General features: G+C 45.2%; 1 protein-coding gene across 7 annotated transcripts in view; it reads right to left on the bottom strand.

Annotated features, from left to right (window-relative positions):
• Positions 1–795: 795 nt before the first annotated feature.
• Positions 796–24,734, bottom strand: part of LOC100631091 (JNK MAP kinase basket) — a 40,986-nt gene continuing 17,047 nt past the window's right edge. For 2 of the 7 annotated variants that reach the window (XM_012319258.3, XM_048404482.1), the window contains exons 2-10: positions 7,194–7,255; positions 5,186–5,633; positions 4,733–4,862; positions 4,380–4,577; positions 4,141–4,275; positions 3,787–3,916; positions 3,548–3,706; positions 3,333–3,457; positions 796–3,067 (exon numbers count right to left, since the gene is read on the bottom strand). In XM_012319258.3, coding sequence (XP_012174648.1) covers positions 2,915–3,067; positions 3,333–3,457; positions 3,548–3,706; positions 3,787–3,916; positions 4,141–4,275; positions 4,380–4,577; positions 4,733–4,862; positions 5,186–5,633; positions 7,194–7,255 — 1,540 coding nt within the window. In that variant the 3' untranslated portion in view covers positions 796–2,914. Of the gene's footprint in view, positions 3,068–3,332; positions 3,458–3,547; positions 3,707–3,786; positions 3,917–4,140; positions 4,276–4,379; positions 4,578–4,732; positions 4,863–5,185; positions 5,634–5,748; positions 5,828–7,193; positions 7,256–7,913; positions 7,955–16,937; positions 16,976–24,734 lie in introns of those variants that run through there. The other 5 variants (XM_048404480.1, XM_012319262.3, XM_012319259.3 and 2 more) reach the window with 4 other exon arrangements.

Here is a 24,734-nt window from a genome sequence, read left to right as displayed (position 1 = left end):
GTCACTGTCATCGTCGACGTCATCGTCATCGCCGTCAAAAATAAAGATATTTCAGTCGTGTATCTCGGTTCGACTACTGTACAGATATTGCCACGAAACGTGTCGCTTTGGAATAACGCGCATTCCCTTTACTCGAGCTTAACCCTAAAGTTAGTACGTTCCTCGTGAAACAAACAACGCTCGTAAGTCCTTTCCCTAAAGCATAACCGGAAATGTGTAATAACGTCGCTGGGCGGAGCGTTCTTTTTGGTCGAGAGACAAACCCCGCGGTTGCGTCCTGGCGGCTACGACAACGGCGACAACAAAGTCGACGTCGTCGCCGTTCCTCCAGTAACCAGCAAGAAACGAAGGAACGCCGAAACGAACGATACGAACACGTCGTTCGTGCTTATTCCCCTTGTACGCGCACGAACGATCATCGTCGAAACTTTAACTTTGCCAATTATTGCCGTTTGTTTATCGACAGTTAAATTTTCCAGAAGTTACGGGATAGTGTTCTTCGTGTATACAATACAATGCAATACAATACAATAATACAGTACAATACAATACAATACAATACAATACAATACAATACAATACAATACAATACAATGTAATGTAATGTAATGTAATATAATATAATATAATATAATATAATAATAATAATAATATAATATAATATAATATAATATAATATAATATAATATAATATAATATAATATAATATAATATAATATAATATAATATAATATAATATAATATATAGAGAGATTTATATATTATATGTCGTATATATATATATATATATTCTAATTGTCATCGCGACGGCATTCGTCGTCGTCCAATGGCACGACGATCGTACGATTGCACAAGGAAAACGAGTTTTTACCTAAGGAACTATCTAGCTAAATACAATCGACAAGTATAACCGCGGATAACATCGTCGCGCTACTCGAGGATCAATCGCCGCGACATTGCACTTTCAGTTTTCGAAGAAACGGATTCGACTGTGGCCTTGTCGTGCTCGACGATGCTTATTTTAGGTATCGCTGGATCCCTTCGCTTTCTCTTCGTGTTCTTTCTCGGCTTTCCATCTTACAAAGTTAACGTTATAAAATATCGGTGGCGTACGAGCGCACGAAAACGATGAGACAAAAGCACGCATTTCGAGTCGCATATAAAAATACACACAATGTTCTCGCTCGACGATTAAACGCGTAATCACGGTAAATCGAAATTCGGATTTTGAAAAGGGAATGCTCGAGCTCTTGTATTCAGCGACACCCTGTACTTTGGACGCTTTTGGAATTACGTAGAAAATTGTATTCGTTTCGATCGACTATGTGACTTACTTACTCGTTGCCTCCCCCCCCTCCCCCCTCTATCACTCTCTCATCGTACGTCACTTTCTTCGAATCATTCAAGTACGCTTTTATCGCGTTCCATCCGCGTGTTGCCCGCGCGTCGTTATTGCCGCGAACCAACGTCGCGACGAGTTTTCCTCGATCATCTAACAGACACGCGAGTACAAAGATGCTGCTCCGGAGAAAATCAATCGTCATCGCGTTTCGTTGCACGTTCGCTGCAACAAACGCGACGGGTCGACGAATCGATCGCGCGCGATCAGGGAGAAAAAAGAGCGGCTCGTTCGATACGATGGCAGTAATGAAAAGATGCGCGGCACGATCGCGAACTAAGATAAATCTTTTCGGCAGTTTATCGTTTTCATCGGCATATTTTCGTTTAAACCAATTGTCTGATTTCTGATCGTAGAAGAGCGAAAGAAGAAAGTAAGTGTGGTAGGTGAAAAGGACAACGAGGAAGAAACAAGAGGACAAAAAAAGGCGAAGGAGCATAGAACTCTCGTTCGGTTTGGTTCGCGACGCGACCGGACCACGTGAGACGCGACTGGAGCACGTGAGACGCGACCAGATACAACAAACCAGTTGCGTTAGGTCGGTTTGGAAAACGGGATATTCCAGAGTTCTGGATCGATCGGCGACGCGTGTGTTGCAAGCTTTTCAACTAATTGTAAGCTCGATCGCGGAGAACGTTCGTTGCGAACGAATGCGCGTTTCCCGCACAAAGGAGATACGCTCGGAAAGCGGAACAAGAAGACCGAGCGAGAACAACGACGAACGTCGCGCGGTACATATGTATCCTGTTTGTCGAGTGAACGCGTTCGTTGGCGGACCTCCGAATCGCGTCGATGCTTTGGTTGTTGCAGGGATTCCTATCGCATATACGTTTTCGCAAACGCGCGCTCGTTATGCCTCGTACGTCCGCGCGAACGACATATTTCTCTCTCTGTTGCCGACTATTTTCTTTCCTTTTCGCTCTTTCCTCGCAAATAAGCGCTTTACCATTTTACCTTTCGCTCCATCTCACATTTTCTCTCCTTGCTTCTCGCACACACTCCTGCTCGGTCGTGCTCGATCTCGCTCTCGTCCTCTCACACGCGTACACACACATTCTCTCTCTCTCTCTCTCTCTCTCTCTCTCTCTCGCACTTTCCTTTTCTATCCTGGTTTCATTCGTTCCGCGATCTTCTTTGTCTCGAACGAAAACGGCTCTTCGTTTAACGTACGTCTTTTCCATGGACGTGAAACTGTTCCTAATCGTCGCTTCCTTTCTTTACATTTCCGCGAATATATATATATAAATATATATATATATATATATATATATGTATATATGTATATATATATATATATATATATATATATTTGTATATGTATGTATATGTATATATATTCATACATACATGCATACATATACACACGCATCTGTCGTAATATGTCGTGGGCCTGTGTACGTGTATGTGCGTGGGCGGGTAGGTGTTCGCGCACGCGTGTGTATATATATGTACGTATAATAGATCGGACAGTCTAGGTGCGCCCCTGACGCGAAAGGTGGTAAGGTTCTTGCGTGTCTACCGAGAATCACCACTCTCGGACGTTTGAGCCACCGTCGCCGGATTGTGGCTCGTCTCGTACTCCATCACCTCCTGGTAAATCAGCTCTTTCCACTGGTCCACCGTGTGTTCCCTCTCGTCCACGCTATGGTCATAGGGGCCTGGTGCAGGCTGTAACAAACGTCCAACAAAACCATTCGATCAATCGTCTTTCTCGTTCTCTCGAAAGAAAGAACCACTCGACAGACGCGACTCGAATCGGTCGCCGATCGATACTCTCCTTCTTTCTCCCACCACAGTCACCATTCACCCCGCCCCCTTTACAAACGTAAAAACGTGGTCGAGGGATAATACGGAAGTAGAAGAAGGTACGTATGTAGGCGAGGCGAGTGCGGTAGCGAGACTGCGAGATTAACGTAGGATCGACAACACTTACGGCATTGACTTCGCCCTCGTCGTACCACACGTTTATGTAATTGTGCAGCAAAGCATCGTCAACGGAGATGCGTCGCTCGGGGTCGATCACGAGCATGCGCGACAATAGATCCCTGGCTTGGCTGGCTGAAACACGGAACGAGAAGAAAAAACGGGCATGGAAGAAACGTAGCGAAGGATGAACCTCCTCGAGCGGAAGCTTTTCCGATCACTCACCTTTCAATCGGTTGTGCTCCGACGAGTCCGATGGAAACAGAACGTCCGGGAATAACCTGTCGAACGGATATCCCGGATACCGCGGCCTGTTCTCAACGTAATTCCTGACCGTTGGCTGCAGCCGCTGCATGAATTCCTGCGCCGGTGTTCCCAGTTGCTCTGCAAAAACGTCCAGCGGGCGCGTGTTAAAGCGCGCACGTTCCTCGATGGAAGACGGGCAAGCGATCACGGCGACCTACCGATTATCTTGTTCCACTGGTCGATGTGATCCGTGCCGGGAAACAGCACACCACCCCGAATCATTTCGCCCATTATGCATCCGACCGACCAAATGTCCACGTTCTCCTTGTATCCCATCCCGAGGATCACCTGTGAGACGACAGATCGTCCGGATCACGGTGTACACGGTGTGTCGAGAAAGAAACGAGACTGAGGGGAAACTGGCACGATTCTAGTAGCGAAAATCGAGGCTCGCGACACGAATCGATGAAATCGACGTTATAAGAAATGATCTGTATCCTGATCTATTCGCCAACGCTATACCGATACGCGTGATATGCGTTCGCGTTTCGCGTTCTTTTTCTTATCCTTACCTCCGGCGCCCTGTAGTATCGCGTCACCACGTACGGCGTCATCATGAAGGTTGTCCCAGCGGTCCTAGCCAGACCAAAGTCGAGAATTTTCAGCGTACAGTCTGCCTTTACCACGATATTGCTCGGCTTCAAATCCTACGCGTAACCAACGAATAGGAGGCGCCAAAAAAAAAAAAAGGATTGACAACTCGTAAATCTGGTCGTGACCGAAAATAATCGAATGTCCACTCGCGACTCACCCTGTGAATGATACCGGCCGAGTGTAAGTGCTTGATGCCGCACAGCATCTGATAAAGCAGGTAGGACATACGCTCGTGATCCAGATCCATCTGAATCACCTGGCACAGGTTCGCGTCCATAAGCTCCATCACCAAGTACACGTCTTGAAACTCATCCAACGACCGTTGCGGTGTGAACGCGTTCAACAAACCGATTATCTGTCGAATAGAGAATAACCAGAAATTCGAATCAAGATAGGGTACGCTGCCCTTTCTAAGTATCGGCTGGAATATCTGGGTCCTCTCGCACTTGAGCGTCTTCCAATACTTATCAACGTGGGTGTACGTCCGATACGAGGAAAATATATACTTACGTTTTTATGATTGACCAGCTTCATAAGTTTGAATTCCCTGTAAGCTCTCTTCGCGTGCGTCACGTTCTGAAAAGGTCTGGAGAGTTTCTTGATCGCGACATTTTGCGCGGTCACCGTGTCGTACGCCGCGCTGCAACAAACGCGCGCAAATAATAATTAGAGATTCATCGATCGATGGCGAGTCGTCGACGACCCTGCACACCTTCCACTCGTACGGCAGTTCTAATCGCGTTTCAATTATGTAAACGAAACCATGGAATGGCTGAGTGCTACCCACTCGGTCATCGCACTGCTTTCTTCGCGTGCATCGTCGGTTTCTCTTAAAATCAGTCAAAATTGTGGGAAAACGGCAGGAAATCCTGCGCTTACTTTACTTACGACTTCAAGTTTAATTAAAATTAGTTAAGCTTCGACACACGGTCGATGATTTTCTAGACAATCGCTATCACTTACCAAACGATCCCCTGTGCCCCGGAACCGATTGGCTTTAGGTTTTGATACCGCTTGAGAATGGTGAATCTGGTGTCCCCGACTTCAACCGTGTAAAACATGGCGGATAGCCGGGTTGTCATATCAGGCCCCAGGTAAGGCATGCGCCTCGGTGCTCGTCTCTCCTGCTGCACCTGTACCTGCACCTCCCCTCCGCTCGAGCACTCCTGGTGCACTCGATGAGGACTTACGCTCTTAGCCACTTTGGATGGGGATACGAGCGCACCTGGCAGAAAGGAAACGTAGTCTCTCGTCCCTGTTTCCTCGGTCCGTCGAGAGGCACGAGCACCGGCACCGATACCGGCACCGGCACTGGCACGCTCTCGCCGCTGCTTCTCCGGCCTTCGATTCCGGACGACACCGCTGCCGTTCCGCCGCTTTGCTCGTCGCTTCTTATACGCGCTGGATTCGTCTACGACATAGAACATAGGTAAACGTTACTCTATTAGTTTGAGAAAATATTCTGTCGGTTTCATGAAATAAAAATATAACGAGTGTTTTTTCAGTACTTATGTAACTAACTGTACCTCTCGCAACGAATCGTTGGTCTTTAGAATTTACGAATTTACCGATAGACCGGATGCTTCTCATTTGTAAACGTTTGGTGAATTGTGCTTGGTGTTAGAACGAAATATCGTCAGAACGAAAACGAATATCTTTCAACGCTAATAGCCTGATAGGTGGACAGCCAACAACGACCATGACAAAGACAGGCTCCGAACGACGCGCGATTCGATTCTCGTCGAATCGGTCGTCGTCGGATCGCGAACGTATCTACCTCGAAAGTTTCAACGTCTCGGTCGAAAATAGAAATTGGAGCAAAGTCGGGCAGACGTTCTCGGTCGCGAAAGAAAAAGAAGACGAGCGTCCGCTGGTCGAAGAGTTTTCGGCGGTTTGCCGGCCAAAATTAGAGGAAGACGAGGCGAAGGGGAGGAAGTCGTGCAAATATTTCGACGACAGTGTACCACGTTTGCCGTGGAATACGGCAATTTCTTCTGCTACCGCGGGATTCCCCCAATTATTTATAGAGATCGTCGCAGACGCAGACGCGAATGCCGACTCTGACACCGACACCGGTTTCGTAGAACCGCAACTCCGCTATCTTTTCACTTCCCTTCGAGTTTTCGCCTCGTGTCGCTTCCTCCTCCTCTTACCCTGCCCCCGTCTCTTCGTTCGGATTCCCTCCACTGACGGCCATGATCGCTGCTCGAATCTTTCGCCCGACACCTGCTACCAATTACGCAATTACGCGAAAGTTCGTGCGTATTTCGTTCGAAACTCGCGCCAAGATAGTTACGCGACTCGGGGCACTCGTCTGGACTTGCAGCGAGAGGAATTGGATTGTCCGAGATGAAATCGAATCGAGATGAAATTTTATGGGTATTTGAGGAAAAATGGTGGATTCGAGATATGAAATTTCGGTCTCGGCAACGTGAAGAATAGGTGTCTCTGCTCGAGATGTTTCGAAAAGTTCAGGAGCATAGTCGGAGTATCGAAGTCCTGATGTCTCGAAGAGTTAACGACCACTGCTTCTCTCTTTTTTTTCTCTTTTCCTTGTTCTTATCGCCGAAGGCACGACATTCCTTTGCTCGCTACCACCTTGGATCGTCTCCAACGCGTACGTGCACGCGTTCGCTCGACCACTGCTCGGCGAAATTCGTTAGACCGTTTTAACGTCGGCATAATTCATCGGATAAGAAGGATTTAAGAGTGCCGATATGCAAACCGAAGAGGCTTGGTCGAGATCCTGCGCGGATAATTATGATTTTAGGTCCCTTCGAGATAATGTACCGAAACGGTTTCTCGTGGATTTCGATTAGAATCGGAGAATCGAGGGTTTCGCATCAGAAACGGTCGTCGTCAAATTCTTCGTTTGTTTAAAAAACAGTGCAGGCTAGTCAGAAACGAGACTGGCAACACGGCGAAACGTTATGAAAAACGACCATGTTCTGACTCGTCGTCGAAAACTTACCATAAACGAACGGCCATTGTGAACGCTCGATGACGAACGACTGAATCTGAAGCGGCCGAGATCTGCAATCAAAATAGAAAAGGCAACGTAAATGTATGTTTAAACGCGAGTCAAAGCAATTTCCACAACGACGAGGAATTTTGTCGAGGAACAGTTCAAGTCGCCGTGACGAAAAAGTCAATCGGTAATGTAACGTTTATACGATTGGATTTTTCAACGCAACTTTACACAAACAAGATCGCGTGTTTCGTAGACACAGATCGAGTAAATCTAGACGAATCGCCGACATTATGTCGTTTTGCGATGCTGGAAAAACCGTAGAACGAAAACCAATAATTCTCTCGACAACGAGGAATCGCGTCGAGCGTCGCCCAATATCGATTCGAGGGCTGGATTTTGCCAATGTATTGCCAGTGCTTTCTCGTCGATATCGTTGGCACGGACATTCTTGCGGACACCGATGCATACTAGAACGTGCAACATAGGCAGGTCGATAGCGCGAAATGCAATCGGAAGGAATAGATCGGCTAGGTGCGTTAATGCCGAGTCCACATTGACCAAAGTTATGTGTATTCGTCGATAGAAATAGCATCGTATCTAATCCATATTGGATTAGATAGCTCGCGAACAGAATTCGAGCAATTCTGTCGCGAACGAGAAGTGTTCGAAAGTACCGAAATTCCTCACTTTCTTGTACTACCTTGCTTTCCACCCACTTACCGGCCATCTTTCGTCGTCACGACCATAAAGGAAAAACAATTCTTGTTTCAGTGTCGTGCCAACTGCGAGAACGAGGAAACGAAACATTGGTGTAGCTGAACGTCGGACAAATTACCGTGGGAAACTTCATTTTCGTCGTTGCCAAGAGATTGCCAGTGAGATACACGTAACAAGGAATAGCAATCGAGTATACCGTATTACTGTATTAACGTACTTAACGACGTCCTAATCGTGTCGACCGTTGTTCCGTTTATAGCGTCGCCAACAGCCGGAAGCGATGTCTTTTTCGCCGCAGAAAGTAATTTACTCTGGAGTAACGTCGTTACGAAATGACACCTTAATCTCCGGTAGAGAAAGAAAAAACCGACGATCGTCAATTTTCTTTAGGCTACACTAGAGTAATTGTGCTCCAACGTTTCTTTCGAAACGTCAAGCAAGATTCGCGAAAATATAAGTAGAATCTCAAGCAGAATCGCCAGTTATCGAATTACAAGACACGCAGCAGTTTCCTTTCTTTAAATAAGGTAAGTCACGTACGCACTATCTATATCGCGAATATCTCAAACTTTCTGTGATTTCGAGCCAAAATCTACCATCTGCGCGGTATTTGTTACCGACGATAAACGGATTTCCATCGAAAAAAAAGGAGTTACGTCGCGCGCAAGATAATCCGCGGAACGCCCGATAACATAATCGTGTAATAGAAGACTCTAGGTATTTACTACGACAGATAGTAGGCAAGAGGAAAGAAACAGGACAACGAAGCGGAGAAGAATGGCGCGCATCCGTCGATACTCGGACCGGATCGCTTCGAGTTTCGTGGAGCAAAGACGAGCTGCGCGTGAACCGCGCATAGTATACACAGTGCACAGTAGCAACCGCGAACGTCGATTCGGATATTAAATTTTCTCGCCACTGGCGAAGCAAGACGTATTTCCCCAGAGGACGGTGCTGGTGTTTTCGGTGGGTCGCGCTCGCGCTCTCGCCCGCCGTTTTCCCTCTCGCATCGCCCTCGTATTCTCATTTCCCTTTATCCGCGGCCAAAGTAATTGCACCGACTCAGAAAATCATCGTCGTTTAATTCTTTCGAGAATGCCGGATTCGTTACCGTTTGAATTCATTTGCGTAATTGCGCCGTATCTCGACATCGGCAGATATCTCGAGAACGAGGCTACCACCTCGTCGGCCGACTTTTTATATCGATCCCCTGGAAATCGGTGAGCCCCGGATTAAATTTCGCGGCGTCGATTCAACCGCCTGTAATTGCTTCGAAGCGTGTCTTCTCCCTTCGTACGGTTTAACGCCTCGAAATTCCTAGCGAATCCAATTCCCTTGTTCAACGTTGGCGCGCCAACATCCTTCCCGATGGCCGACTTTACAACCATCGTCCCATCGATTGTTCGGCGTCGCGTCGCGCTCTATCGACGAGTCAGCGCGGAGGAAGAAACCCTTCAAAGCTGGCATTGCCGGGAAGATGAGAGAAAGATCGACGCGCACGATATCGCGAGCGAGCCTCCGTGCAGCACGCCGACTGCTTATCAGTGAGCAAATGGCGAACCTTTCTGAAACGAAAGGTCGGCACATCCAAGAGCTGTCGAAAAATAATTAAACATCGAACGAGGAAAATGTCTGGTGCACACGTTCGACGTGTGATATAATTTCGAGGGGAGATGGCCGTACAGAAAAAGACGGGATTTACGAAATCAACCTTGCGTAATTGTAATTAAATAAATAATTGTAATAATGAGTTTTCAGTGAAAATTGGCAATGCCATTAAAAAATGTTTTCAAAATATATATTTCCTTCCTAAAAAGTTGTTCACCTAGATACTTACTCCCTGTCAAAATAATAAATTACCTCGATTTGACGTAATTCGCATGTAAAAATAATTTTCTTCGCATCGCTCGAACGATTTCCACTACTTCTAACATTTGTCGGATAAAAAGTTGCTCGCGATAAATTTCAACTCCGCCCATCGCAATACCGCACTCGGTCGCGAAGCAAACTGGTGCTAGAGATTTTGCCACGAACGAAGAAAGAAAAAGTCAAGAACGATGAAAATTTTAAAGAAGGATTTTCCTGCCAAGCGAATCGTAAGCGAACCAAAAGCATAAGCATGGGGGTTCCAAGGACTCGGCCGTAAATACCGGTTTTAGTTGTCAGAGGTGATGTACGAGCTAAGAGATAGGGAACGAAACGTCGCCAAAGGACGCAAGGGGTCTCACGCCCTCGATAACTCCGACCAACGACCATCGATATTATCTACCGAGGGGCAGAAATACGAATGACAAATCCGGAATATACGAAAGCCCAGCGATAAAAAAAAAGTATCGCTTGTCCGTGGCATGTCTGTACCGCGATTCTCTCCAGCTGTGACACAACCGCGGATCGACTGGACTCGAACGAATGAGAGCGAAGCAGGGGGTTGAATCTCGATCGGGCATAGACCCAGGTCGTACCGCGGCGCGGTGCTTCGTTATCGAAGGTTAATTTGGTCGTGGAGCTCGTCACGGTAATTAATTTCGATTGGTATTCCGAATCGGCCGCGAAACGTCTCACCTCCGCGCGTGCCACCGATAATTACCAACGACGAACGAGGCTGATTGCCTAGAACTGCCAACGCGACAGAAGGGAAACGCGCCAAGGAATTCGAAAGTTCGTTGACCGAAATTTCGAGAGCCCACGAGTAAACGGCCGACGGTAGATCGAAATGCTGGGTGAACCTCGAATAGATGGACGGACGAGCCGAACGAAAGTAAAAACGAACACCGGAGAGTGCATGTTTCCGCGGAAACTATAATTGCCAGTTAGTCGAGAAACGAAAACTCCAAACGAAAGGCCATACAGATGCTCTTGTCGTGCTTGCGTATTTAGAGTCCGACGTTTTCCACTTTGTAGCAACTATTTCAGTTTCTGTGACTTTTCAGCGAATCTCAGACGTTGTCCGAGTTAACGAACACGAACCCTAATCAGTTTCACGATATACAACCGCTAAACTTTTTATTACGGTATCTAACACACTTTACAGTCTAAAGTTTCAAACGAAATAATAATTCACGAGTTGTTTAACTTTAGATTTAAACTAATTATTTAGACTTATCAAGTATCCTAATACTTCCGATTATCGTCCGATACCTCCGCCTTAATTCGCATCACACTCGTTTGTCACACAATCGATACTTCCGACTGGAACAGATTTTCGATTCGCCACCCCAACGCTCCACTCGTTGATATTTTTTGCTCGTTCGAGGACTCGCAATGCAGTTTGTGCTTGGAAGAGCGTGCGTTGCGTCACGAGGGCACAGATTATCGGAACTCGTGACCGCGTCCCGATCAATCCTAACCATCCCTCCTATATGCACAGTTCTTGGCCATAGGAATTAGGACAATTCAAAACTTTCGATATTTTGCATCTTTTCAGTAAAATTGTCAGGGGTTAGCTAATATCGATAACAAAGGAGTTTTCTCGATTACCAAGGTGTTATACACATACGGATAGGTGAAAAACAGTAATTTGCGTTTCCTTCATTTGTCTTCGTTACAGCTCCTACGCTTTCCAGCTCGAATTTTGTCGTCGACACCGCTAAGACGACAGACAGTGTTCCTTTGCCTGCATTCCGTTGATACGATAGTAAAACATCGTATGGTCGCGATGAGAATAACGCTTTGCTGGGAAAATTTAAAAGTCTAGTCTCGTGCTCTGTCCGTGCGAGAAACGCGTGATTAATGGTGAACACATTTTTTGGATGCGTCTCAGTTTCGATAGCGAAATCGCCGAAAGATACGAAAGAAAGAAAATTAAGATTCGTTGTGAGAAGTTCCAAAATGGAAGGTTGCGAAGACGAAGAACGTGTCACGGCGGAAGACGAGGAAAGCCTCGGGTGTCGCGTGCCGTCGCGTCTTTGCCTCGTCTGCTCTTCTCCGCTCCTTTTGCCCAGGCAGCTCCGTTGTTCTCGGTTCGCGGCCATTTCTTTCGCTCGTCCCGTCGCGTCGCGTCGTTCCCCGACGAGTTATGCAACGAGGAGATGCCACCGACCAGGAATGCCGTTAATTGGCCGAAAATAAATGCCGCCGTTGAACGTCTTTCTCTGCTGAGTGCTCGCATTCGAGCAATGTCGCTTTGCCTCCTCTCGTCTCCTTTCAACCCATTCGCACTTTTCTCGCTCCGCGTCACTCGATCGGTGACCACCGACGGTTTTTTGACACCGAGACGGCTTCGTTGTCGCAAACCGAGACCGTCGGACACGCGAATCTCCGTCGCTGTATTTTAAAGATAGCTCGGGAAAGCGATAGACGCGAGACGTCTCCTATACGAAACGACAACGACCGCGGCCCCAACCGTTACCGATAGATTCGAATCTATTTAAAGGACATGCGTTCCTCTTCGCAAAAAGAACATCTCGTCTAGACCTTGAAACGGCAGTCGGCTAAAGGTAGGATTTTCTATAAACGTCAGACGAAAAGTACGCGTCTAGACGCTCGTATCTAAGACGTTCGTAAGAATCTTTTTGCTGACAATCGTCTCGATTACGGCCTGACGAATTACGAAGCCTCTAAACGAAAAGACACCCGTCGGTATTATAGACTGACCTATTTCGAGCCGTCCACATTCTGTCTTCTTATTTTCGACTTCGCATCTCCCTACTCGGTCCTTCTTTCGATCGAAGGAGCTCAGGTACGCGACGAGAATTACGTCGATCACGTGGAACGGTTCTCCGGAGGATTTCGCGAATCCGACGACCCGTCAATTTGCCAGGCGCCACGTTTCTCTTTCTGCCGATAGGTCGCCGCCTTCCAACGACAAAGTGCTTTTCTCCTAACAGCCCCTTTCGTTTCCTCGAAAATGGAGTCGACCTCTTTGGGAAAAAAATTTACTAGGGCGTTGCGACTCTGCCTATTTCAACGTCAAATAGATTTTTCTTTCTAGCCAAAAAATAAGAAGGTAAGGTATGAAAATGGAAGGAGAAGGAGCGGACAAATAACAAGAAAAAAACGGACGTTTTCTAACTTCGATACGATGCAACATATGGAAAAGCCGAGAAAAACACGATGGAGGCCGTTGCGGATTTACGAGCGTGAACGTCAACGTGTGGCGTTCGCATAGTTAACGATGGAACGATAAATCAATGCGTTTACCAGCCGGCGAGGGATGGACGCGCCTTGTAGATGAACCGAACGATATTTATGCAACGAACCGGTTGCGTATTCGTGGTTGGTTGAGTCGCATGCACGACCGCGTTCGCAACGGAGCGACGCGACGACGCGACGGTACGGTTACGATAGCCGAGTTCTCGTACCTCGTCGCTCCGTTAGGCTTCCAACGGACAGCCGCATTGTTTCGCACCCCTTCGCGCGTATCTATCAATCTCGTTTCGGTTTCATCGGCGTTGTACTACGCCGCTCGAATGACTGGCAAATTGATTCCTGTCGTTAAACGACCCTATGAAAATTGCTGTCTATGGAAAATTCAACGAAATGCGGTAATTCTCGGCTAATAAGCGCATTCTCGCCCTTCGCGGTGGACGCAGAACTATCCTCATCAACTTTTCGATCTGCTGCCATGGAGCGTTATCCGTAACCCGTGATCGACGATATCTCAGTTACCAAAATGATACCAAACACGATCATGTTTTTTTACAATACTTACGATTAAACAAGAACGATCAGACTCTTTCTTTTACTCGCGCTCGAGGTTTCTCTCGTCCTCGACACATTTAAAAACCGAGCGAGTCCAAGAGAGACGATAGACGATAATTCTTAGAATAGCGAGTAAGTAAGTACCTTTCTCGATAAGAGTAACGTGGTAAACCCGAATACCAAAGTGGCATTTACTAACCGAAGATTACTGTATTTTCGTTTTAATTCGTGCAACGCGCGTGCATCGTAGAAAGAGGCCTCGATTACTCGCGCAGCTGGCACGGAGAGCTCTCGGTTATTCGCATCAAAGCTTCCGTTCTTGCCGGCTGTTCGTCTCGTTTGCTCTCTACCCGTCCCTTCCGGAATCTAGGATGATCTCTCCACCATAGTTTCCGCCTCTTCCCTCCTACTCCTGCCGAGTCGGTCTTTTCAGCCGAACAAACCATTCCCTTTTCTCCCTTATACCGGCACTCTCGCGTATACGATGAAAATGACTCGAGGCAGCGGCTCGAGCCTGTGCCAGCGAACGAGGAGCGGAATCGTTGCGACGCGACGGCAACGGCAACCCGTGGAAACTTTCCTACCGACGAAACGCGACGCGCCGTTCGATTATAGGCTGCGTTCTCTAATTGCGCAAAAGTAATCCAGTCGCTCTCAATTGCACCAAATACACACAATTCGGAGATGTCTTCCTGTCGACAAAACTTTTAGTTAAGCCTATGGAGCTCTGCGAAAGTTTGTGTTCTACGGTGCTTGAAACGCGACCTACTATGCGAATTCGTACACGATGCATCGCGACGAAGAGAACCATACAATGGCTAACGTATAAACAGGAAAGTTATGCCAAATTCAATTTGCACGCACTCATCAATGTATTTGGACGTTTTCGATAGGAACGGTAATGAGATACCGCTGTACCGAAATACCATTGTCGTATTGATGAAATTTTATTCGTTGGAAACTTTAGCGAAGCGACCGATGAAAATTATTCGACCGATAAAACTTTCAAACGATCGGCTATCGATCATCGTGACCGTAATGTCGGAACACGCGTTGCGAGCGATGTTCGGCGTTACGAAAGGAACACCTGAGCTTGATCGACGATAGCCAGAACGCTACGAGTTGAAACGGTTGGCCGGCACGCGATGCTTCTCGAACATCGATCCTGGCTCAGCTGACTTTCAGTGCACTCGCGTGCCTTTCCTTACGGTTCGATACGGCTGTTTTTAAACGCTGAACACAATCCACGTAGAAGGAAGCGAAACGCGTAGGCGAATTGTCGCGGAAGGGTAGAATCGCAGAGAACGATGCACTGGAAATACTTGGGAATTCAGACGAGCAGTGACATCGTTAAAAGTCTCGAGTGCATCCCCTTTGATTTAAAATGCAAATTTTTGTCGAAGAAACGAAGGGGGCGGAAAGCTACGAGATTGTCGACCGAGCGACTACTATCGCGACTGTAAACTTTCCTCTCGTTTCCTTTCGGTACTTGCAAGACTAGCGTCGCGATAACCCATCCAAGAAGCGCGCTAACAACCTCTCTATTCTACATCTCGTCGTCGACTTTCCTTTCCTCTGCGACTCGCCTTTCTGTTAAATGCATTCGGTAACGAAAAGCCGATATTCGGCGGACACACTCGCACTATCGGCAGAACTCGACAGCTCGTTTTAGAGATTTTGCCGATGGGCAGGTTGCGCGACGACATCGACGAAACCACCTGCTTACGAGCCAGCCTCTGCTCGCAAAACCGTCGTTCGTTTTCCCTATCGAATTTCGATACCTATTCGCTGCTGCCAGTGGCGCCTTTGTTCCGTCTCTTCTTAAACGACGGTCCAACCACGGTAACGTCGTCGCTCATCCGCGCGGTTTCGTTTTACGACGATTCAACGAGAAACTTTCTCGATCCTGCGCCATTCTAATTGACCGAACTTTTTCTTTGTTTCCGCTAATAAGATATAGAGAAAATAAACGATCGAACAGACGTCGCATCCCGATTAGCTCGTTCGCCAATTTGATTCAAGGGTTTATAAAGTTGGTATAAAGCTTGTACTTTCGTGAGCCACTGTATGTAACTTCTACGCTTAATGGTTTAAGTAAGAGAATATAAAAATATTATTATTATTACACGGGGCGAGCCCAATAATAAGTACGAAAGGATATAATAATAAGCGCAATGAGAAAACTAAGAAAAGAAAGTGAATACAGAAAAGACAGCGAAATAAAATAAGAAAAAGGGGATGAGGAACGGGAAAAAGAATATTATTGGAAAGCTTTACGTGATGAAAGGATATTGTAGAGCTACATTTTATATGTGTTTGAAGCGTCCGAGGAGGCCGATATTTTCAGCGTATCGATTTGCTAATTTAATAATTCCATTTAATGGATCTCGGGTGCTGTAGCATATTTTGGTAGTTGACGGCCACAAATCAAAGAAGTTGATCAGGTCTTAATGCACGTGGTGGTGCATACAGGTTTATGTGCACCAAAATAGGTGGAGTTGATTTTGCCGTTAATAATAAATAAAAACGGAAGATCTGCTACAATTTCATGGATTTCGAGAGTAGATAAGCGGATAACATTATCTAAAATGGAAAAGTTATTGCGATCATGAAATGACATTTTAACGCCTTACTTATAAACAGCAAATCTAAGAAATTTCCGATGAATTCTCTCCAACAGAAATACGTATTTGTCGTATGTGATATAATTGCGATCCAACTAATGAACCATAAAGAAATTTTAGAATTGACACGTTGGAAATTCCAAAGACGCGCGAATAATTAACTCGAAAGTTTTCAGCGATCCTTTGACAATATTAGAGCAATGTTTTGACAAATTCAAAATGCGTATGAAAATATTCTAAGATCGTCGACCGCGCTAATCTCTGTCAAGGTACAATTCGATAGATTATAGATAAGACAACTGAATTCGTTTTACACGAATATCTATATAGTAATAATATGACATTTAGAGAAGTTCAAGTCCAATTTATTTAATAAACACCAATTACAGAGCTTACTGAAATCAGACTGTAATTATATAGCGTCGTGGCGGTTAGAGATCCGCTTAAATATTTTTAGATTTTTATCGAAGTATCCCAACGAACAAAAGCCGAATAAATTCCCCAGAGACATTTTCCACTAAACGAGGACGCTGTCTCGTCCTTGATGTTCCAACGCTATTCCGCGAACTTGTTCGGAATATCGATGGAACGCCTGCGCCGACCACGGACTGAACTATCTTAACGAACCGTGTCACTCGTATGCTTCTCGCTGAGTTAATACAGCCCAATGATATGGATCGCAACCGAGAATTTCAAATATTCCAAAACACGTTCTAGAAAATTCGTAGGAAGATGAATACGATTCTCTTCCCTAGATACGTACGTATCTTTGCTGACCGATCTCATCCTGAGGAAGTTCGGGGCGAGGATCGGTGACCTTCCATCACGACATCTCCTCGTCTAAATCGCCTGGAAACAAGTGTAAACGGTCAGGTTTCGCCCACACTGGCCGCGCTATTGGCACGAATGACCACTCTGATTCAAATCTCTCGAACATCTCTCATCGACGAATTACGATCGTATAATTAGTCTCTCTATAAAGCTACCATTGCGGCTCTAAAGTCAGTCTAATTATATAAAAGGTAGAAAACTTATTGTAATGGGAAAGCTGCAGATAGTAACTGTAAAGATATAGGAGGGATTCGGAAATACAAATAATTTCCTTTATTTAGCACACAACAGTTATACATATATCTTATACTCTGAAGACCTCGAAGATCTACTCTCACGCATGCTTGTTGTCAACCGACTCTTTCAAATGCTTCTAACGACTGCCAATCGTCTTTTGTCTCAACTAAGGCCTGAATCATCTTCCTAACAGTAACAAAATATTTTATTTTAAACACTTAACGATTTGTTAATAGAGGAATTAGGAAATGATAGATTTCTTTAGAGAGAAAGATGAAGGTTAAATGTGATACAGAAATTTCGATCGCACATGGAGAGGAATCATCGGTGATAAGTTCGACTCAGGCGTCCACGAGTCAGGCGTCGCGGAGACGCCATCGCGCCGACGCCGCCGATAGTGGAGCTAAGAAAACATTCGCAGTTGCAAATTACTCGTGATACGCCAGCATTAAGCGTTTACGCGTGTGTTTCGCGTAACGGGGAAATTTACGAGATCGCAAGTTCGATTTACGAAGCAGCGAAACATCTGCGGTTGGAAGTCGCTGGTGCACCGAACTCGTCTCGAGCCTCGAGCAGAGAGAAGAAGCAGGAAACGAGCGGCGCGCGTGCCACGCGTACTCTGGCGCATCGTTGCACACAGGAAGCGGAACAAGAGGAGAAAAACGAGACCGAGACCGTGTCTTCTTTGGTCGAAGATTTCGCGATGGTGGCACTTCAAAGAGACGACGGCCGCGTAGAAACGGAGCTGGTCCGTTTCTTAGAACGCTTTACGAACCGTCGCGCCGCGAGAACTTCGGTCGCTTCATTTGCTGGATTTAGAATGAATTATCGGGGTATTAACGTTGCGCGGACAAGTAATGCCCCTCCACCGTACGATCTACGACGTACCATCCCATTCTCGGATCTTGCCGGTTTCCCTTTTTTGCACAGTAGCCTGGAAAATCGGATTTCGTAGCCAAAATCTTATTTTTTCAACTTCAACGTTTCAAAGAAATTGTTCTTTTACGGATTAACAACTTTATTTCTCCTTTCGAATAATTCTGTGGTCAATAAACTGATTACAATCAAATCGACAGATTTTACGCTTGAAATGCCCTGCGCAATGAAATACGTTCTCGTATATACAAATATAAGCTTTTACGATCTTTATTCTTCCGTTTTTGTTTGCAAAAAAATGTTTCGCGAGAAATTCAACGAAAACTCACTCACCGAATCGCTACTCCCTGTTCTTGTCGTATTCGCGATACCTAAAACAAAGAAATGCGTATTCGACGACAGTGGACATGATGTACGCGCGTGAAAATAAATTATCACGTAAATTCGGTTTTTAATTACCCAGTTGATCGAAAGGAACGCTAAACAGCTTCGAAATGCGAAGGACCGATCGAAGAAACTTTCTAAAAATACGAGCCGACCATCGACAGTTTCCGAAATTAACCATACATTGCAATAGACGATTTTCAATCGGTAGAACACGATCGCGTTTCTTCGAGTAATTTCATAATTAGATCACAACTTCTACGTCTCGACGGGAAGCTTGGTAACTCGTAAGCGTTTTGACAGGGCTTCGGGTCTTTTTCTTCGCAGCACAGCTTGTCAAAGCCAAAGCGATTAGCACGAAAAAGTGGAATGCGTTTCAAAGACCAAGTCGATTCGTGTTTCCAATCTAAACAGAGATCTAAATATAATCGAAACATCGGAAATGTTTCTCTTGCCTCTAGCCGCTTTGCAAATAGAGTACAATTCTAAATTTTCTGCGCGACGGAACGTAGCGTAACCACGACATTCGCTTTGCTCTCGGGAATGTTTTTGTGACGGCGCGTCACATTCGTTGTCTGCGTAAAATGATTACCAACGACCGCTGCCTCCATCTCTTGCCCCACTGCTATCGATCCTGCTTATTTATAGCGATACAGGAAAACGGCAATCCGGTCGTCGTACTTCAAGAAGTTCGCACACGACGAGTTTGGTTCGCGTGAAAATTGAGCATGCCTCTTTCGATCTTTTCTGTCAAGTACGCGTTAGAAACTGCGTTGCGCCTATTAACCCCTTCAACCCTAGTGAAACGCGATACGCCCGAGTGAATGTTTCCGATTCCCTGTTGTTGACCTTTTAAGGCTTGCCTTCTAAAGTTGGAAGATCAACGACGCAAGAAACGCGTCTATTAACGAGAAGTACTTTTAGAAAGCGACGATTCGCTCGAAACCAAAACCAGCGAGAAAGTTTCGACTTCGCCAATCTCATGGCTTCGGTTGCGGTCATCCCCGAGACTCCCCGAGGCTCTCCGGGGTCGTGTCCGATCGAATCGAGCAGCAAGTATCTACCACTCGGCTGATTGGCTCTTTGAATTGAAGCTAATTGTTGAAAACCACCTAAATGTAGAAACGCCATCGATAATCCAGTATCAGATTTAATGTTGTGTTTCGAAGGATGTCACTGCGACGAGATCGTACAGCGAAAAACACGGCTGCAACCGACAAAGAACAATCAGCTGTCGGACGTTGTCACTGAAGCAACGTTTGCAACGAACATCGCGAAGCGATCCGATGCGCCACTGCGAAAGCTGCACGCGAAATTCCTCCGAATAACGCCAGCTCTCGTGGATTTCCACAACAACGGCTATTGAAATTAACATTAACTGTGCAGCCACTGAAAAATCTAAGCGACGTTTCTCGTACTATGACCTCACCGTGCCGGAAATTCGGTTCTTACGAAAATCTGGACATGTTGAAAGCATCGTAAAGCAAAGAATCAGCGGGATATTCTTGCGAATGGTACTGGTGACTGACGTAGATGAAACGTGATTGGTATTGTGAGAAAATGCGGTGGATGCGAAATATGAACAAAGATACAAATCCTTGACGTGTATACACTGGCTCATGAAAATATTTGAACATTTCCCATAGAAAATTTTCATGTTCTTATTGTACGTGTTATATAGAACAGAAAATACAAATCGCGTGCCAAGAATTACACACTGAGGAGATGGCAAGTATCGGCGCTTTCTTCCTCAACCTTCGTGTTTTGACTACGCTATTCCACGCCGCCAAAACAATCCACGAGTTATCACCGATGTTGCATCGGAGAAACAACGAGGACAATGGGAAATCTCATCCACCGATGTTTACCGATACGGACGACATTCCCATTTTCGATCTGCCTACTAGACGGAGAAACAGCGGTTTTAGCGGGGTGCTTGCATCTCTCGACGAACACAGCACCTTTTGAAAGTAAATCGAACAGGGATGCAATAAAATCCTAACGATCCGCGAAATTAGCAACGTAAACGTAAACTCGATACGACGTGTAACTAGTGTAGGTGATAATAAATGGAAATACCGAACATACACGTTACAAATTTACGTGTTATTATATTAAAATTATTAAAAATTTACTAGTCACGTTACCATTTTGCACAAAAACATCAGAACAAAGACAATCGTGTAATTAATTTTTTCATAGCCTGCGACAGAAATTGTTTTTCTATTAATTACGAACCCTCGTCGTGTAAAAGTGGAGTTACTAGCTTAGTAACGAGAGCCAGCATTCATCATCTTCATCGCTTCTCTGTTACGTTTGTGTCTGTTGCAGGCATCCTCGACGAGAGCGTTGAAAAACATGTAGTTTCAAATGCAACCAGCGAATGTGAGTACGACGAGCACTCGCGGCCATATTAACCTATCGAGACCGGGATAAAATGTTCTCCGTACCTTCGAAACGAATCGTATCATCCGCCCTTCTTCGCAATCCTTGCTGGAAAGCTAACGTTCGAGAACGATCCAATCGTCGCGGAGTCTGACGACGAATGCGCGGCGGTTCGATCAGGCAAAATCACTACAACCCTGTCCTCGCTTCCAAGAGGAGCAGAGGGGCAGACATGGTGAAAAGCAGAGGCAACTAAGCAAAATAACGCGCGATTTAGCAACTTGTATGCCAAGAGGCTGGGTGGCTCTCTATCCAGGGGACGACTTTCCATAAATCATAGCGACTCGTGAAACTGCTACAAACCGCAAGCATACAAATGAGAATGCAAATTTTGGAATGTTACAGCTCTTTCTCTCGGATCTGGCGCTAACTCGCGCGTTTCATAATTCTCTAGGGAGATGGCACACTCCTTAACTCGCCTTTCCCTTCTTCCCCTTCATCGACGATCTTCTCTGTACGTCGCCTTCATTGTCTTTACGTGCTCCTGTTCGATATCGTAAACTTAAGTTACGCCGCCAGCGAAGTTGCTTCGATAAACGGAAGAGTGTTCCTGTGCGCCTTCGCCTAGCTCGAATCCTTTAGCCGCGTTTCCCACGGTGGTTTCTCCTGCTAGTTCCTTTTACCATTGACGTTACACTTATCTCCATAGTTGGAGAAGGTTTATGTAGAACAACGCGACGCGGGAACGGCAAAGCCAATTTACCAACACGAACTCCGACACCGTTAGCGACTGTGTTAGCGATCGTGTTATCGTCTTTATCGAATCAATCGTCCTACTTATCTCTCTCTCTCTCTCTCTTTTCTTATCGAATGGCTCTAAAGCAATTTGCAACTTACCAAAGATAAGGTTTCCGCTGCTTTGCCTGATGTTGTCATCGTATCGTCGATATTCTAGATCGACCACGAGCTTTTCTTCCGACATGTTCAATTGCGAACAACGAACGAACGTTTGTATAACTGTGATCCAAGAATTCGTTAAATTCGACGTTCGGATCTGCTATTGTATTGAAAAAAATTGAAGAAAAAAGAAACAGTAGCACGAAGTAACCTCGTAACCTCCGACACTACCTATCTATCTGTTTACACATGAGCCTCAAGGACAGGATTTACGGAAGTTTGTAGTATCTAGGTGAATTTGACCGATCGTAAAGTCAACTTCTACATCTTTACGCGAGATATAAAAGAAGATTAAGCGGCGAACGATCCGTGTCGTTTTACAACGTCTCGTCGAAAACGTCACAACAAAAGCAGTTGTTTCTACCGTTATGTATATATTATATAAAATAGGTACCTACCTATACTTATATAAAATACCTATATGAAATATCTACGTAAAATACCCATATGAAATAGGTATATAAAATAGGTAAATACCAAATAGGTCGTAAAATTTACAGGCTAGGAATAATACGAATGTTTCAATGGTCGATGCGATTTTAAGGATTTCGAAGGAAATAAGGAAGCGGCTGGATAATTTTCCCAGAAAATGCAATTTATCGATTGTTTGCTCGATGTATGAAACTTTATTGCACACAAATTGCAGAATAAACATTAGCGTTGCTACCTGCGTGCTTCGAGCGAAATGGTGGCAGACGCATTACAGTAACCGGGACTCGCATAAATTTTCCCGGTAAGAAAGCAGAAGCAGCCTTTTCACCAATAAAGCGTACGCCCTACAAATGAGAAGCAGAGATAAGGGCAGCCGCGGCTAATGCGAGACGTGCTCGATTATTCACAGACGCTTACCGATTCAACCTCGAGTCGACGTTGACGCCGTTCTTGTGCTTGACGAAAAGCCGTCGTTGTCTTTAAGCTTACGCTCAAAGCACCTAATTTATAAGACAACGTCGTCTGGCCCGAGCATCTTGACTTCTTCGGTACGGCTGCTATAAATCTTAGAGAAACGGCCCTCGAAAACACGCCAACGAATAAAAAGCTCGACTTTCGCGCCGTCGAAACTATTTCACCTTCGACTCTTGAAAAATGCGCATAATTTGTCAACCTTCCAATGGAATCTCGAAATCCCCTGCTTCAGAGGATATTAGGTGCGTTCGTAAAACGATTTATTGGCTCAAAAGCGATTGCCGTAAAGCAAGGACACAGGAGATAACACGTACGCGGGCAACTTGCGGCCTGCACGATAGGCAATGTCACGGCGACGAATTTTATCGCTGATACGAACGATCCGATCCGATTCGGCTAAAAACATTTACCAGGGTTCATGAATTGTATTTTGCCCATCAAGTCGTAGCAGCATCAACCTCCTATCACCGTTGTTTTGACCGAGCGAGTGGCCAAGCAACTTAATCAAAGCACCCTCTGAGTTTCGGGCTCGGAAATTTCGCAAGAATTCTGCGGGAAGACCGTGCAAATACTGTTCCTTTCTCCATTTTTATACATACGATAAAAGCCATCCTCGTCGTGTGCGAAAAAGTAATACGGATAGTCATTTGCAGAGAAGGTCCATCTCGGCCAAGCACAATCTCGCTCCTACGAAATATGCGCTATCGTTTACCCCGAGGAGAAACGAAAACCCGCAAGAGAACCGATATATGTATAACTATTTCTAAGAGATCAAGGGTTCCTAAACGATAACGCAATCACGTCCTCCGGTTTAGAACGAATTGCGACTTTCTCGGAAAATTTATACAAGGAAATCTGATTTCCTTTAACTTGTAAAGGAAACGTACGATATGCGTGTTAATATCCGCAGATGATCTGGATGATTGCGAATAATCGTGAAACGTACAAAAGAAATATACAAAATGATTGTGTAGATTTGGCAGTTAAAAAGTTACTGATTCTACGATTACAAAAGTTTCTAATTAAGGATCGACTCGTTAATACTACTAATTAATTAATTGTATAGACCAAAGTATGCATAAAAAAAGGTGATTAGTGCCAGGATTAAGCGTGCAAAAGATGGTCGGGTGATCGAGAAATGGAAGAACCCAGCTGCCTTGCGTTTTTATGCAAAACAACGGAATATCGAGAGTATAGTTAGCTCCGTCTCAACGGAATGCTTCTACGAGCAAACGGCTTTTGTCCAACCGATGGAACTCGAAGCGAGAGATAGAGAAACACAGGGGGGAAAGGACTCTTTCCACATGACGGAACGTACCCAAGAGGAAACGCGTAAACCTAAGCCATTCCAAATAACGAAAAGAGCTGCCAGGGGTGCGTGCCAGTTCGTTCCTGACTAATTTCAACTCACCTCACGAGTTAGTATCCCTGGTGATTATGTCGCATCCAAAACTATTATTCGTCCCAAACTATCCGTCCCTTTCGCTTTTCGAAGGTTTACGCGTGTTATCAAGCGTACAATATATAGAACTATGGTGGCCACATTACAGATTATGAACCACATGCGGCTCGTATATTCTTATATAGCACTTACACATCCATGGTACTAACGATATAATTTGTCTGTAGGATTTAAAATATTTAGATAATAATTCTATAACGTTTATATCTGTAATAATTACATTTGGAAGAATAGAAATTGATTTGTTATTATTACGTTTTAAGTCTAAGATTATAAATATTTTTGGATAATAGATGGCCCGATTATCGTAGAGACAGTTGCAATTATAGTAAAACGACTTCAACTGAAAATTTTGGAATAACACTTTGAACATTCGAAATCATAAAAGTTTCGAAACTCTTAAACTGGAAATTCTTTCAATCGAAATTCGATAAGCTAAGCCTCGAATATCTCTGAGAGATAATCGTAAACTGTATTACCATTTCCCGGTTGACGAGGGCAACTCGGTGTTACGAAAAGCCT

Source organism: Bombus terrestris, chromosome 3, assembly GCF_910591885.1.
Source record: "Bombus terrestris chromosome 3, iyBomTerr1.2, whole genome shotgun sequence".
Classification (NCBI taxonomy): domain Eukaryota; kingdom Metazoa; phylum Arthropoda; class Insecta; order Hymenoptera; family Apidae; genus Bombus; species Bombus terrestris.
The sequence above is the reverse complement of the archived record's forward strand: the minus strand, read 5'-3'. Positions and strand labels throughout refer to the sequence as shown.